The sequence below is a fragment of the Otolemur garnettii genome, unplaced genomic scaffold (assembly GCF_000181295.1).
Source record: "Otolemur garnettii isolate 467f Iridium unplaced genomic scaffold, OtoGar3 scaffold00018, whole genome shotgun sequence".
NCBI classification, from domain to species: Eukaryota; Metazoa; Chordata; class Mammalia; order Primates; family Galagidae; genus Otolemur; species Otolemur garnettii.
Window position 1 is genome coordinate 27,285,777 of NW_003852413.1, and position 16,208 is coordinate 27,301,984.

Here is a 16,208-nt window from a genome sequence, read left to right on the forward strand (position 1 = left end):
GGTGCCGGGAGCTGGGCCCAAGCAGATACTTTCTTTTCCTATTTTGGTTGACAATTGCACATGTCAGTCCCTAGAGGGGATCGTATAGGACTAGAGGCAAGCTAAGAAATCTGGGTGGAGATGGAAGAGGAGTCACTGCTGTGTTCTGGGCTTGTTTCTTCCCTTATTAAAGGGAGGTCTTAAATTATCCTTTCTGGTTTTAGTATCCTGGGGTGATTTCTTTCCCTACTCCAGGCTCTCGGTGACACATGGATAAGATGGAATTTTGATTACATATGCTGATGAGATGCAAATTGGCATGCAAATGAGCATCACTTTCTGCCATTGGAACAAAAAGGCCAGGAGGGGAGAAACACAGCAGGGGCTTCCTAGAAGGCTTGGGTTCAGGCTACATTGGAGGCACCCAGGACTCTTTCAGGACCCTGCTCTGATCATTTCTAGGTCTGCTGTCCAGTGATGGGACTTGAGAGGCACTCCAGGGCCCAAGTAAGGGGACCTCAGTGTGTAGCCTTGATTATTCATCCCCTGCCTCCTGAGAAGAGTATAGCCTAGAGTATAGCAAACTCCATGACCCGACTGGGAATGAGGAAGCTGCCTGGGGAACCAAAAGACCAGAGAAGTTTTGACCCAGCCCCCACAGTCTGATCTGGTACTGAAAAAAACTCTTTCTTTTTCCTTTTTGAGACAGCGTCTCAAGCTGTCGCCTTGGGTAGAGTGCCGTGGCATCACAGCTCACCACAACCTCAAACTCCTGGGCTTAAGCAATGACAGGCTTAGGATGACAAGTAGGTGGGACGACAGGCGCCTGCCACAATGCCTGGCTATTTTTTCTTGTTGTTGTCATTGTTGTTTTGCAGACTAGGCTGGATTTGAACCCTCCAGCTCTGGTGTATGTGGCTAGTGCCCTAGCCGCTGAGCTATAGGCGCCGAGCCTGAAAAAATACTCTTGTTTTGGGCCAGGTGCAGTGGCTAACCCTGTAATTCTAGCACTCTGGGAGGCCGAGGCAGGTAGATTGCCTGAGCTCATGGTTTGAGACCAGCCTGAGCAAGAGTGAGACACCCATCTCTAAAGATAGCCAGGCGTTGTGGTGGGCACCTGAGGCAGGAGAATCCCTTGAGCCCAAGAGTTTGAGGTTGCTGTGAGGTATGACACCACGGCACTCTACCAAGGGTGACAAAGTAAGAGTCTGTCTCAAACAAACAAAAAACTCTTGTTTTCACCACTCACCCCTCCACCATTGACTGGCAGTGTGACCCTGTCTGGAGCCTGGCACAGTGCCTGGCATGCAGTAGGAACATGCCCAGTTGATGTTTTGGTTCCTATTTGATCTTCTAATTAACTCACAAGTGCATATTTATGAAGTACCTTGTGTGTGTTGGGCAGTATACTCCAGGATAGGATAAAGTATGAAAGAGACAAGCTCTCTGCTCTCATGGCACTTCCATTTTAGCAGAGCGGGGAATGGGGAATAGATAAAAATGCAAATAGGCAAGTTTGGTCGTGCTAAATGTCATGAAGAAAAGAGAAGAGGATAAATGTGAAAGAGGCCACGATGCCGTGAGCTGGGGGAAATCGAAGCTAGGATGGTGAGGGAAGGTATCTCTGAGGAGCTAAGACCTGCTAAAGAGACCTGCTAAAAGGAAGTTCAGTGTGGCAGGAGGATCTCCTGAGCCCAGGAGTTTGGGGTTGCTGTGAGCTGTGATGATGCCACAGCACTCTAGCCTGGGCAACAGAGTGAGACCCTGTCTCTAAATAAGTAAATAAATAAATGTAAGTACAGCAAGTACAAAGGCCCTGAAGTAGACATAATCTAGCTTGCTTGGGAATAAAAACCCAATGGCCACCGAGGCTGGAGGGATGAAATAAAGAGGGAGAGTGGTAGGGATTGAGGGTGAAGAAGAAGGCAGGTGCTAGACCCGAGGGGCTGTACCTAAGCCATGGTTAGAAGCTTGTAGTATATTCTCGGTATCCTGGAAAGCTATTAGATTAGATAGAATGAATGAAGTTCCTCTGTTCTGGGCCTTACTTTAGTTATCTGAGTTACCAAATACCAACCTGCAGACTGGAGCTAAACAAGGAACACAAGAGTCACTGGAGAACCTTTAAAGCACACATTCATTGGCCTCGCTCTTAGGGTTGGAGGGTCTGAGGTTGGGGACTAAAGTTGGCTGGTTTGTTTTGTAAGTTTAAGAATGTCTGCTCTGGCGGTGCCCATAGCTCAGTTGGCAGGGTGCTGGCTACATACACCAAGGGTGGCAGGTTGGAACCTGGCCCAGGCCTGCTAAACAGCAATGACAACTGCAACCAAAAAATAACCAGGCGTTGTGGTGGGCACCTGTAGTCCCAGCTACCAGGAGGCTGAGGCAAGAGAATCGCTTAAGCTCAAGAGTTTGTGGTTGCTGTGACCTGTGACGCTATGGCGCTCTACCCAGGGTGACAGCTTGAGACTCTGTCTCTCAAAAAAAAAAAAAAAAGAAAAAGAAAAAGAAAAGAAAAAAGAAAAAGAATGTCTGCTCTAGCCAACATTGCATTCTTCTTTCCTTTCTACTATTCACCCCTTACCTCCTGAAAGGACAGCCTGTGACTGAAGGAAGGTAGCAAGTTTATCTCAACTCAATCCTCAGCTTGACTATGCGAGGAGGGGTATTTTTTCCTCCCTTTTCTCTGATTCCCCAAGGCTGCATATTTGCTTTATTTAATGTCCTGAGAACCCTTCTTACTACATCTTTTTTTTTCCCCCCAGAGTCTCACTCTGACGCCCTGAGTAGAGTGCTATGGCATCATAGCTCACAGCAAAGCATAGCTCACTTGCCTCAGGCGCCTGAGTCGATGGGACTATAGGCGCTCAACATGACACCCAGCTAATATTTCTATTTTTAGTAGAGACAGGGGCTTGCTCTTGCTCAGTCTGGTCTTGAACTCCTGAGCTCAAGCAATCCTCCTGCCGGGGTCTCCCAGAGTGCTAGGATTACAGGCAATAGCCACCATGCCTGGCCTACACTATCATTCTATGGAAACCACCTCAAATGTCTAAGGGTAGCCACTCTCTCTCAATCCAGCTCCCACCTATATCCTGTCCCATCCCACCCTATCCAATGGAAAGTACTGGCCTCAGGCCAAGGCTGTGTGTATTTCAGGCCACAGACAAGAGGAAGGCACTGGAGGAGACCATGGCTTTCACCACCCAGGCACTGGCCAGTGTGGCCTACCAGGTGGGCAACCTGGCTGGGCACACTCTGCGCATGTTGGACCTGCAGGGAGCGGCCCTGAGGCAGGTGGAGGCCCGTGTAAGCACGCTGGACCAGGTAAGGGATGTGGGAAGGCATCTTGCATCAGGCTACAACTCTTTAGCCCCACTCAGAAATGTTCTGCAGCAAAAATTAAATTCCTTCCTGCTTTCCTCTATATGCCCAACTCGATTGCAGAAGGTTGCCACTTCCCAAACTTTTGGGGCCTCCTTATCTCTGTGGCTGTGTCTCAGTGGTGGGCCTTGCTACTTCCCCATCACACTATGAATTCCCTAAAGGCAGAGTTTTTCTTTTCTTTGAATTCTACCCTGGACATTAGAAGGTAATGTCTACCAATTACAGTGGCTATGTAGCATAGGAAAGAAGTAGATGAACCCTGACTGTATCTAAATACAAGTGGTGACTTAATGAATGTTCTAGACTCAGGGTACTTGCTTGGTGAGGCCATCTTTTGCCCTGGAAGCACCGCCAGCACCACAGTAACACCCCTCCAGCACACCCTATTGTAGCATACACACCCTCCTTCTTCCTTCCTGGATCCTTGACCGAGGAATTGCCCCACACAGCCCGTGAACAGATGCAGCTACACACTCGGCCTGGTCTGCGCATCACCCACATGTTCAGCGCATGGGGCGTGTCTTTTCCTCTCACCCCAGCAGACCAGTTCCCACCCTCTCAGTGCTGTGGGTTTCTTCCTCCACGGAACACTCCAAGAGGAAGTCAGTTCACTTATTTGTCCCCCAAAGGGGAGAGCTGATCCAGCCTCAATTCCCTGCCACTTTATATCACCCCCTACTCTGCTCCTGAGCCAGCCTGGTGCTTGTCTCTTCCCAGTATCCCTAGGGATGTTGTGTTTTCTCTTTCCTCCTGTTCCTGCTCAGCTAATAATAACATCTCATTTGATTGCACCAGGAAGTTGCTCCGAAGTGGCTCCATCCTCTCCCTACTGCTCCTTTCCCAATCGCTGGGGGGCCTTGCAGACAAAACTTACTCTTTGTCTGGGCCTCACTGACTCCCATGGTCCCCGCCCCACTCCAGAGACCCTAAACTCTTCCTCCCTCAGGGGGAAGGGTGCTGGACACAGACCATCCACTGTCACCTCAAACCTTGTCATGCAGATGGTGAACATACATATGGAGAAGGTGGCCCGAAGGGAGATTGGCACCTTAGCCACTCTTCAGCGGCTGCCCCCTGGCCAGAAGATCATCGGCCCTGAGAGTCTGCCCCCACTCACACCCTATTACAGGAAGCCCCTCAACTTTGGCTGCCTGGATAACATTGGCCATGGCATCAAGGTAGAGAGAGGGGCTCTGCTCTTTCCCAACAACCCATCCTCTCTGGCCTTGTGGACCCTTTCTCTCTTCCTAGTTCAACTTACAGCCCCTTTCTTTCCTCACTCCCGAAAACCATTATGTGGACCCCTTCTCCTCCAATTTGATAATCCCTCTATGACCCCCTCCCTCCATAACTGGTCTTTACCCTGTACTCAGATGACCTGCTGAGTGTGAGATCCTGAGCCCACACCCAGTCCCTGTGGTGCTGGCTGTGTGGGAAGGGGAAGAGGGGGAAGGGAGACTGTCAGGGGGTGTGCATGAGAATGGCTCCTTAGCCACATGAAAACAGCAACTTCCTCTGTCTGGGGTTTGAGGTCACTGCACTTGAGAAGTCACCCCAGAATTGCTCTTGGTAGAAAGAGGCAGCAATACAATCACACAAAGGGGACATGGTAGAGAGAGGGGGGCATGACTCTGGCATTTTCTTCTCAGCCCATCTCCTCCTGCAAGGTAGGAGGGGGCATACACACACACACACACACCATTCGTCAATTCCTGTGTGCACAGTCTGACATTCCAGATCAGGGGCTCCATATCTAAATGACCCCCTTGATCTCCCTAACATACCAGTCCCCTCAAAAGGGGAAACTACACTGTCCCCTTCAGTCACCAGGTTTCCTCCCCACCAGTAAGTTCTTTCTATTGTCCAACTTGATTTTATTATTATTATTTTTTTTATTTTGAGACAGTGCCTGGCTATGTTACCGAGGCTGATCACGAACTCATGGCTTCAAGTGATCCTCTCACCTCTGCCTCTCAAAATGCTGGGATAAAAGGCATGATCCACCATACCTTCAACTTAAATTTGTTGTGTTTCTGCCCAGGTCCCTTTTGTCTTGTCCCTAGTGAAGTATAGTGAACACAGAATATCATTTCCCATGTACTCAGCCTTGGACAAACAAACCCCCTGGTAACAGAGTGCCGTCTTGCATTTGGGTTTACACCCTGACATTTGTATACTTCCCTCCAAGTGTCCTGATCCTCTTTGCCCTGAACTCCTCAAAGCCAATTCCACAGGTCTGCAAAAATGACAGCTGGGACACTTATAAGTGTGATGTGTCCTTTCTTTTGCCCACCTCCTTCCTCAGCTTCTTCTGGGATTGGGGTCTACTCAAAGTTAGGGACTACCAAGCCAGGGCCCAGGCTTCCTGGCTTTGAGATGGTGTCGGGGGAGGGAAGGGGGTGATAGGCCCACTCAGCTGCTGCGGCTACACAGAGGAAGTGGCTGTCGCCCTTCAGCAGAATTGAGGTCCAAGGCCCAGGCCATGACAAGAGGGGGATGGGGTTGGGGGAGGGGTGGGAGAGGGGCCTGGGAAGAGGAAGGGGGAACTTGCTGTGCCCATGTTCTCCCTCCCCCATTTCCTCTCTGGGATGAGAGTGGGGATTGCCCCCTCCACCAGATGCCAGCCCCACACCCTGCACCCTCGCAGGACCTGAGCACGCAGCTATCGAGAACCGGGACCCTGTCTCGAAAGAGCATCAAGGCGCCTGCCACACCCGCCTCCACCACGCTGGGGTGAGGCCTCATCACGATCCAAATCAGCCTGGCCCTGCCCCGCTCCATCCTGAAACTCCGCTCTTCCACCCTCGCCTCCCACCCCGGCGCCTTGTGCTCCTATGCCGTGTTTATACCCGGCACCAAATTTCCTCCTCTGACAGCCGCCCACTCCTCCTCTCACCCAAACTCTGCTTGCCCTGTTTCCTGTCCCCCAGGAGAACCCCGCGGATCCCCGAGCCGGTGCAGCTCCCCATGGTGCCCGATGGCAAGCTCTCTGCTGCCTCATCCGCCTCTTCCCTCGCCTCGGCAGGGTGAGCCTTACAAGTTCAAGTGGGTGGGTGGGCGGGCGGTGGTTTCTGAGAGGAGCCTCCTGAGGGTTGTCAGAGTGACTACAGGGGTTGAGAGGACTTCGAGTCACAGGTGCAGAATTAGGGCAGAGTCGGGGGCGGAGCTTAGGCTTGGAGGCTGTTAAAGAAGTCCTGCAACGGAGCCGAGCCCCGCTGTCTCTGGCCTTCAGCAGCACTGAAGGACCCGGTGGGGTCTTCACGTCCAAGGGGCAGGCAGCATCCCCTTCCGCTCAGTTCCCCGGATCCACGGTCCCGCCCCCTCCACCAGCCGCGGACGAGTTCTTCCTGCTGCCCCCTCCGCTGGAGGAGCTGTCCCCGCCCCCGCCAGGTAAATAGCCCCGCCCCCTCCCTTCTGACCCGGGGGTAGCTTTTTCACCTCCGGACGTGCCTCCTACCCCACCCATCTTGGATCTGAACCGGCCCGCCTCAGTGAACGCTTGGTCTTAGGAGAGCCGACAGACGGGAGGGGAATCCGAGGTGTTCAGAGCTTCTCATCGATTTTCTCCGCTAAACTTAATACTAGGAGGATCTGTACGCTCTCGTGTAACAGATAAACCAGCTGAGGCTGAGAGGTTAAGTGACTTGTTCGAAGACGACCCAGCTAACACGTGGCATCTAACTTAGACTCCTCAATCTTTCAGTGTTTACTGAACACCTGCTAAGCGCTAAAGGCCCTGTGGGAGGACCGGGAGGGGTGAGGGCTGGAGGATGGGAATTTTCTCTCCAGCAGCGAAATTTCCGGAGACGAGTTAACGGGGGGAGGTCTCTGCGCCACACTCGCAGGCTTTCCGCTTTCTCTCTCAGGCACAGAGTTGCCCCCGCCCCTGGACCTGCCCCCGCCTCCGCCCCTGGATGGAGATGAATTGGGACTGCCACCTCCGCCCCCGCCAGGCTTTGGATCAGATGAGCCCAGCTGGGTTCCTGCCATATACTTGGAGAAAGGTACCTGACTCCTGGGTCTGCAAAGCACCAAATCCCGCCTTCCGGTTAGCCTCACCCCCACTCTACTACACAAGAGGCATTTTTCCCTACCGCTATAAAGGTGTGAATTCATTACCCCTCCCACACACACAACACTCACACACTTTTCCCGTTGTACTGAGCTTAGAACCTAACTGGGAAGAAAGCAGCTGGCCTGGTATTTAACTTTAAAATGAGGAGGGGACCTGAAGGCTTGGAAGTCCTCCTCAGCAGCCTTCTCCCCTAGGTGACCCCTAGAGTTCAGTGTTTGGGCCTCTGCATCCCCATGGGGGAAGGATACAGGAAGCATATCTCATGGCACCCTCTCCTCCTGCCCTGCAGTGGTGACACTGTACCCATACACTCGCCAGAAGGACAACGAGCTCTCCTTCTCTGAGGGCACTGTAATCTGCGTCACCCGACGCTTCTCCGACGGCTGGTGTGAGGGCGTCAGCTCAGAGGGGACTGGATTCTTCCCCGGGAACTATGTGGAGCCCAGCTGCTGATGGCCTGGGCAGCCGACCCAGGGGAGTGGGTGAGCCCCAGGCCAAGCCGGCTCCAGTCATGGCTGAACTAAGTCTGGCCACTTCTTGGGCTGTGAGCTGTTTCCTGTCCCTTCCCCCATCATGGAGGTAAGGGGTCCTAGGGAGAGAGAGGAGATACCCAGAGACCTGATGCAGAGGGGAAAGAACTGGAGCCCAAGCAGATTGTCCACAGAGAGCCCCTACTCCATACCAGGGGAGTCTCCAGCTGCAAACGCCAACTTTGAATAAAACTGATGACCTCTTGATGACTGCCCCACAGGGAGAGGGGGCAAGGGAGAAGAGGGATTGAATGGCATCCCAGTTCTAAGGATCTTTCTGATTACAGACCCCCATTTCACATTTAGCAGTATCTCTCCCATTTCCTCAGAATTAAGTGCCACTGTCACCTGCATTAGAGCTCAGACACCTCTGCAGTCATTGACTGCAACCTGGTCTCTTGTCGATCGCTTGTTGTGTGGTTGTGTTCAGTATTAGTTTTTCAAGTTGGGCACTTGTCCAAGAGTGGAGCCAATATCCCTGACTTAAATAGGGTTCTCTGAGAGCAGTGGGCAACCTTTCACCCCAAGACTACGGCGCGAGAGATCTCAGTCATCTCTTCCCCCTTCACCTCCTTTATAGTTCTAAAACACCAGAGGGAAGAGGAGCTTGCGTGTGCTGGTTCTGCTTAAAAACATCATGGCTTTGTGTTCCATACGTGGGGGGGGGCACGGAGGGCCCGGCCTATGGGGCCAACTTTGGTGAAGTCCCTGGTCTCTTGCTGCATAGACGAGGCTGGGGTGCGAGGAGATAGAGTCACACGCTGCTGGGTCCCTGGCTGGCTGGACCCGAGCTGGACAGTGTGTTACCTCGTTCCACCACCAGGAGGCGGCCGGTCCCTCTGGCTTTTTTCCTTTGGGAGAGCTAGAGGAATGGGAGTGGGGGAAGGCAGAAGGCAAGAAGGTGTAGCGAGTACAGAAATAGCGAGGGTTACGATGGGTAAAGTAAGATGGAGGCCTGGAGTAGTCGGCAGGGACTCCTTTGGCCATGAGTATTTCAGGATCCTGGGTTCCCATTACAGAAGACTGGAGGAGGGGAGGTCACGCAGCCCAAGGGCAGCAGGTAAAGCAGTGGCAGATATTCCTTCTCTCACCTGCCAGGAGCCCCTTCCTCCCAGTTCGAAGGACATGGTTTGTAAAACCACCCCGCGTTGGTCCAGACTCCAGAATTTAACTGTTTGCAGTGGAACTAAACTGGGGAAGGCAACCGAACCGGGTTAACTGCATAGATAGGGACGGCTTCGAATCCCCCTCCCGCAGCCCCCAAATGGACGAAATTCCAGAGAGTCCCCGAGGGACATAGCAAAGCGAAAAGGGAAAGGGAGTAGTAAAACTAGGTTTGTCTTTCCCATTTCCCCCCTCCCCGCCCCCTTCCCTGCCCGTTCGCCCGGGGCGCCCCCTGCAGGCGACCGTCCTCAGCACGTCTTCAGCACCTGTTGCAGGTGGAGGCGCACATCGGCGGCTGTTTCCCAGGGCACCACGCTGGCGCGGAAGGAACTGGGCTCGGCCTTCTGCGCCTCCTGGATGAGGCGGTGCATGGGGTAGCCCCGGCGCGGGAAGGCCACGTCGCCGCCCGCCAGCAGCCCCATGGGGCAGAAGTCGTTGGCGCCGTCGCCCACGTAGAAGAGGCGCTCGAAGTGCACGCCGTCGTGTGCCCGCTCGCGCAGGTAGTCGCTGAGCACCTTGTGCTTGCACATGTTGGCGGGACAGCGCTCACAGCTGTGTGTGTGGAAGGGCCGGAGCGTCAGCAGTCCCCGCGCGTCTGGCCCTGACGGGTTGCTGAGGATACGGCGGAACAGGCCGTGGTGGCCAGAGGCACGCAGCGCACTCTCCACACCAAAGGTGTTGGCATCAGAGATGAGAATGACCTCGAAGCAGGCACCCTGCTTGGCCACAAACTGCAGCAGGTCGCCCATGCCCGGCGACAGGGGGATGGCTTCGTAGACTGCGCGCAGGTCCCGTGGCCGCACTCCCTGCTCGCCCAGGTACTTGAAGACTCGCTGCATGTATTCGTTGTAGAAGCCCTCCCGGTAGGTGGCACGTAGGCTCTCGGGCAGTTGCTGGCCGGGCGCAGCCCGCACGATTGAGTCGTCGCTGTTTTCGTCCACGATAGTCTCATCGAAGTCAAAGATCAGGAGGAAGCGAGGCGCGCCCTGCGAGGCCATCCCGCCGTCCTGGGAGCAGGGGGGAGAACAGCAGGAGGAGGAGGAGGGAGCAAGCGAGAGGGGGCGCGGGGGGAGCCGGCCCGGGAGAGGCTGGTTAGCGGGCCACGGCCAGGGGTGCTGGCACATCCAAGACCTGAGGAGGACCCAAGGATGATTAAGCCGGGAGGAGCACCCGATGCCACTTCCCCTCCCCAGCCTTCCCTGCCTATCCCCTTGGCACCTCTCAGTTAACTGTGCTGGCAGGGGGTTATGCCTAGAGGACCATCCTACTCCTGAACCCAGAAGGGCTTCTCTATTTCTGCTACTCCCATCTGGGCTTATCTTATGATAAGAGTTAGTTTAAAAGACAGGAAGAGCAGCTTGTAAGATCACGCTTTGGGGAGGTTTGGGGACTACTGTTTTGGAGAGGTAATTACAATGACCTCTGTTGTAGGTGTGGATAAAGGGAGGGGCAGCAGGAACTCTCCACTCCCTCATTCTTTAACAGGGTCAAGGGAAACCACCCATTCATCCAACTGGAATAGCTTCCTCATCCCCCTTTTTCACCTTGAAGAGCCAACAGCTCAGGAGATTGAGGTAGACAGTAAGGAGGCCCACTCTGGGGAGGACTTTTTGGCATCATCCAAGGCATGTGAACAGTGAGGCCTGGATGTGAGCTAAGTGCCAACCTTAGAGGCTTAGGTGCCTGGGCCTCTCCACAGGCCAGAGAACTGGATTTTAGCCCTTGGAATAACAAAGCAGGTGGACTGACCACACCAGACTCAGGGAGGGTCTCTGGGAGCTGCTTCCGGCCAGATAGCTCTGGGCAAGGGCAGGGGTACTGGGGTGGGGTACAGCTTCTCCAGAGATTTTTAGGGCCCTGTGCTGACAGCTCATCACTAATCACTTGCCAATTCCCTGGGAGGAACGTGTCAGCGTGTGGGGTTTCTGCCAGAGTCCGAAGCAAGCAGGCAGCAGGAGAAGCAGTGGGGTTTAGGAAGGTGGGAGCCTCCCGCACCAGGCCACGATATACCTGGGAGACAGGTAAGGGAGAGGAGAGACAGCAGCAGTGGCTGAAAAGGTAGAGGAGCAAGCAGGTAATGGGGACATGGTACAGGGCTAGGACGAAGTCACGCTAGGGGATCTTAGAGACACACTGCTGGACAGGATACAGAGTAGGGGGGGGCTCCAGGAAGTGGACAGGGTCATGTTGAAGAGGGGAAGGTGGGGGGCAGTATGGGAGAGGATGAGGGATAACAGAGGAAGTATCAGGGCACAAAGAAAGGCAAGCAAATGGAGTCAGCAGGAGCCCTCAGCAAGCCCCACCACCTTTGCCTGACAGTGCTCACATGAGAGGGGCAAAGTGAGCAGGTCACATGCAGCTTCTGGATATCCACCATGTGGTCTTTCCCCCTCCCAACCTCTCATCCCAATAAATAAAGGTGGAGCCATTCCTCCTCTGGTTTCTTTCTAACCCCTTCTCAAATATTCCTGGGACGTTTATGGCCTGGCACACCCGTGAACAAGTCCAAGTTCTTCACTTCAGAGCTGAGTCTTGAACTTGGCTCTCTGTCTCCCTAACAGAACTGTCCCTTCAGCTTCATCCCTAGAGTAACCCTCTGGTCTCACCAACATCCAACTGGGAGTCTCAGTGGCCCAGGATTCTTGGAGTTGAGGATGTAAAACATCAGAGCCCCACACCTGGGATGGAAGCTTCCAGGGATTGATGATGCCCCAATAGAGGTGAGGGCAAGCGTAAAAGGGGTGGGTGGAAGGGCTGAGGGCTCATCTTAGGAGACACCTGGGGGGACCCACTTACCCTAGACAGGCATCGGAGGCCAGAAACTGGAAAACACCCGCTCATTGTCAGTACATCACCTTGGGCACCACCTGTAGGGACTCCGTTGGCCTTTAGTTGTCCTCAGAAGCTCCTGACAACCACAAAAGTTTGTTTGAGGCTGCTCAGTCAGCTGGCTTTGCTTCCACTACTAATACCCACCAAGGGTGACCCTTCTGCTCAGCCCCAAGAACCACTCCCAGGAACTTAGTAAAACCAACCCCTCACTTAGGCCCAGCACTTACACACCACAAAGCACCTTGGTAGGCAACCTTTTAACAATCTCCTACAACCCTGAGAGATTTCAGATGATGTTACTGGAGACCCAGAGAGGTTAACTGACTTGCCCAAAGATCACCCACTATAAGTGGTGGGACAGATCTCCAACCCTGGTCTCAGAGTTAAGACTAGTGTTTTTTATCCCCTAGTGTGACCATTGCCCCTTCCATGTGTATGGTACGTCATAGTTTACAAATCACCTTCACTCAGAGTCTCTCACTCTGAGCCATGAATTCAGCAAATGAGAAGGGCTCAGAGAGGTTAACTTGCCATGTTGTTTACATAGGGCAGAGCCTGGATGAACACTTGGCCACTGCTTTGCCTTCTTTGTGCCCTCAAAAGAAAAGGTGCAGGCCAGGCATAGTGGCTCATGCTTGTAATCCTAGCACTCTGGGAGGCCAAGGCAGGTGGATTGCCTGACCTTAAGGAGTTCGAGACCAGCTTGAGCAAAAGTGGTCCATCTCTACTAAAATAGAAAAATTAGCTGGGGATCGTGGCAGGCACCTGTAGTCCCTGCTTCTTGGGAAGCTGAGGCAAGAGGAGCACTTGAGCCCAAGAGTTTGAGGTTGCTGTGAGCTGTGATGATGCCATGGCAATCAGTCCCAGGGTGACAAAGTAAGACTCTGTCTCAAAAGGGGGGAGGGAGGGGCAAATGACTAGGCCTTACTATACCACAGATAGGGGGCCGAGGCCTTTGGCCAGGTCCCCTCAGATGATCTGTGCTTTCAGAGATCCAGCTGTTAGACAAGAGAGGTTGAAATCGTTGCTGGACTTTGCTGGGTAGCTTTGGGGACTGGGTTTGGCCTCTTGAGACCTTTACCAAGACAGCTGCAAAAGATATCACCCATAGCTTCTAGTGCTTCCCTACTCTTCCATCCCTCTCCCTGGGGTTGAATGAGAGACCAGAGAGAGCTGGGAAAGACATTGAGATCCAGGAGACCAGACCAGGAAAGGAGCAAAGATATGGCTGACTGCTGCCCTCTGGTGGTGAAAATGGGTGACACTGCAACCCCCTCTGACTTTGTCAAGGTGACACTCCCCTGACCGTCCCAAGAGAGTAGGGAGAAGCAGTTGCCCCTAGGACTGGAACATCTCAGGAGCCGGGTGCATACTTTGCCATTCTCCATCTTGAAGTGCCCCCTCCCTGACCACACCGGCATTGAACCCTTCAGTGGGGGTGGGATGTGGGTCTGTTTTTTCCCTAAGAACTTTTAATACTGGAATGGTGAGAGGTGGTCAAAGCTGGATGGGCAGTGGTGAGCAAAGAGAGGGAGGGGGTGAAAGAAGAAGGTGGGATAGAGGGAGGGAGGCACTAGGGACAAGAGAATGACCCTTCCCATTCCCTATCCTGAAGTTCCAACCTTCTAGAATCCTGGCTGTCCACAGGTTGAAACCCCAGCCAGGGATATCAAAGGAGAAAGGTCAGGGGATGCCACTATCATGGTAAAAGCAAACGCGGACAGGCACGTGTTTTGTGGGAGAAGCAAGGGGCAGATACAAAGATAGAAAAGGATCATCAGCAGCCCAAAGACCAACTTTCAACTCACAGAAAAGGGTCTCAGTATTTTGCCTTGTTTCCTTTCTCTTCCTTTTATTTTATTTTTTAAGGAAAAAACGTTTCTCTTGGTCCTTATGCTCAAAACTTCTAATTTCTCATTGTAAAAACAATTACATTTTCCTGTTATTTAATAATAATAGGCATTTAGGGAAAGAAGTTAAATACTTCTTATTATTATTATTTGCAGTTTTAGGCCGGGGCTGGGTTTGAACCCTCCGCCTCTGGCATATGGGGCCAGTGTCCTACTCCTTTGAGCCACAGGCACCACCCCAGTGAAATACTTATTGTTTGGTGAGTGGCCCTTGTTACTTTTAGTATCCAGAGTAGAAAGCCAGGCCTGGCAGGTTTCTGCCACTGGAAATTAAGGCCATGCTGTGATGCCCACCCAACAGGGCCATAAGAACCCTATCCCCAGGTGGAATCTGGCTCCCCTGATGTTTCAAATGGTCTCTCACCTCTGGGAGCTTTGTCCTGAGTGATCAAATCTTTTTGTTGTCACCAGAGTCCCTCAGAGAAAAGGGGGCCAGTATCTCTGAACTTCTCCCACGGGCTAGTGCAGGCAGAGAAAGGATTCTAGGCGGTGTCAGAGAGTTCATATTCCAGTCCCATCTAAAAGCAGTGCCTACCTCTCTGGATTCCTGCCTTCTTCCACCCACCTTTTACACAAATGCCCTTAGATTAAATCTGTGGGAATGGGGTAGGAGGGAAACAGGCCTCTTACTGACATAAGTCCTGAGTTTGAAGTTCTCCTCTTAATGAATGGATGGAACACCAAGGAAAGTTTCGGAACAGTTTTCCACCAGAAATGTGCAGGATGAGGATGGGGGCATGGGGACCCCAGAAATACCACAGTAACAAGCCCTCTCTGTCCAAGAACAAATCTCATCATTATCAGTCACTAGAAATCAAACCCAACAACTAAGCTGGAATTCTCTCCTTCTCCTCTACAGCATGTACCCCAGCTTGACCACCTTTCTCGCTCACCACCCCCCGGTAGCAAATAGCAAAAAAGGACACCCAGAGAAGTCAAGCTAACATCCTATGAGTCACACAGCTTCAGAACGAGGATTAGAACTGGGAGTCTCTTCTGTCTCTTGGGTAAACTGCAGCTGGAGTTCCCCTATTGCTCTGGACACTCCCTTGGGCCGTGAGCTAGCAGTCCTGATAGCCTGGTGGCGATGACCTGGTGCCCTGGTGCCAGTGAGGCATTTGGAACTAGGAGTCACCTCTGGGCTCTCCCTGCCTGGGCAGACAAGCTGGGAGGGGATCCTCACTGGGCAGGGGCAGGGAGGTGGCAGCTGCTGATGGGGTGGGGGGAGAGATATTTTTAGAGGTGACTGGAAAGCCGGCACTCTGGCACACCCCCAGCTGGCGGGCGCTTTTTGCTCCAATGCGGGCGGGGGGTGAGCAGCTTGGGGAGAGGACTTGTGGGTGGCGGGGAGCAAGGGGGCACCGATCCCTTGGTTTTGCCGGAGTCAGGGACGGAGGGATACCCAATCACCACGTTCCTGGGTTGGGAGAGAGAAGGGGACTCACTCTTCTGTTCCAGGACTCTCCCACTGCCCCGCGCGTGGAGGAGCGCCTTCAAACTCCACGCAGCCCCCACCCCGAGCTGGGACCCCAGCCCTCCCCTACCTCCCAGAGCCCAGAACTCACGTGGGGGCGACGGCGGCAGAGGTTTGTCCCGGCTGAGTTTGCAGTGTAAGGAATGGGGACAGGGGCTAGCTGAGGTATTTGGGCGCAGGATGGAGCAAGGGGTGCTTACGGGATTTGGAGGGGACGCGGTGTCTTATCCACCCCCGGGTTTCTGGGCTCCGGCTCACGAGTCCCTCCAGTCCCGAGGGACTGTGGATGATGTGCGTCTGGGCCGTCCCCTCCACCTGCCCCCCATCCCCCCGGGCCACCGCCGCGTCCCCTTTAAATGCCCGGCAGCCGGAGCCGGAGCGGCGGCCGGCGCTGCGGCTGCTGCAGCAGCCTGGCCCACCGCAGTCCCCATACGTCACAAGCGACCATCCAATCACCGCGGCGCCGGCTCACATCAAAGGGGCGGGTCGCTTGTGGCCACGCCTTCCGCTGCCCTGGAGGCTCCCGGAGCGCCAGCCAAGGTGGGATTGGTGACTGGGGGAAAGTGTAGGAGGGTGGCGATGGAGCACGTCCCTTCTGAAGAGCGCGAGGGGGGTGGGGTGTGTGGGCATATTCGTAAATCCCTGCCCACACACCCAAAAGTGCCAGCGCTGTGGACTTTCTCAACCGCTGCCTCCCGGGCTCTGATCCTGAGAGGTGCAGAAATGCACCTCCACCTCCAGCCCATTCCACTCACGGTTCCTAACCCCTATGGGAGCACAGTGCCCTGCCCCACCCCTGGGGAACCTTTCTCCAGGTAACAGATTACTCCCCCACTCCCCTATTCTGTTAATAGTTA

The 16,208-nt window shown here is 53.8% G+C and overlaps 2 protein-coding genes across 6 annotated transcripts in view; one reads left to right on the forward strand and one right to left on the reverse strand.

Moving 5' to 3' along the window:
• Positions 1-8,178, forward strand: part of ABI3 (ABI family member 3) — a 12,219-nt gene extending 4,041 nt beyond the window's left edge. The window contains exons 2-8 of one of the 2 annotated variants that reach the window (XM_003786476.3): positions 3,139-3,306; positions 4,368-4,544; positions 6,014-6,099; positions 6,297-6,392; positions 6,599-6,756; positions 7,233-7,370; positions 7,731-8,178. In XM_003786476.3, coding sequence (XP_003786524.1) covers positions 3,139-3,306; positions 4,368-4,544; positions 6,014-6,099; positions 6,297-6,392; positions 6,599-6,756; positions 7,233-7,370; positions 7,731-7,894 — 987 coding nt within the window. In that variant the 3' untranslated portion in view covers positions 7,895-8,178. The remainder of the gene's footprint in view (positions 1-3,138; positions 3,307-4,367; positions 4,545-6,013; positions 6,100-6,296; positions 6,393-6,598; positions 6,757-7,232; positions 7,371-7,730) is intronic. The other variant, XM_023511226.1, reaches the window with a different exon arrangement.
• A 1,108-nt stretch (positions 8,179-9,286) lies between these two features.
• On the reverse strand, positions 9,287-15,749 carry PHOSPHO1 (phosphoethanolamine/phosphocholine phosphatase). Of its 4 annotated transcripts, none has more exons than XM_003786477.3 (3): positions 15,443-15,749; positions 11,932-12,043; positions 9,287-10,266 (listed from the first exon to the last, which is right to left on the reverse strand). In XM_003786477.3, the coding sequence occupies exon 3, from the start codon at positions 10,257-10,259 to the stop codon at positions 9,384-9,386; it is 876 nt and encodes a 291-aa protein (XP_003786525.1). In that variant the 5' UTR covers positions 10,260-10,266; positions 11,932-12,043; positions 15,443-15,749; the 3' UTR covers positions 9,287-9,383. The 4 variants fall into 4 exon arrangements, with proteins under 4 accessions (XP_003786525.1, XP_023366996.1, XP_023366997.1 ...); XM_023511228.1 differs by having other exon boundaries at positions 9,287-10,142; positions 15,443-15,748; XM_023511229.1 differs by having other exon boundaries at positions 9,287-10,142; positions 15,552-15,739.
• Positions 15,750-16,208: the final 459 nt, after the last annotated feature.

Coding starts and splice junctions, on each gene's coding strand:
- PHOSPHO1 (XM_003786477.3), bottom strand. CDS start 10,259: ATGTGCCAGCACCCCTGGCCGTGGCCCGCTAACCAGCCTCTCCCGGGC.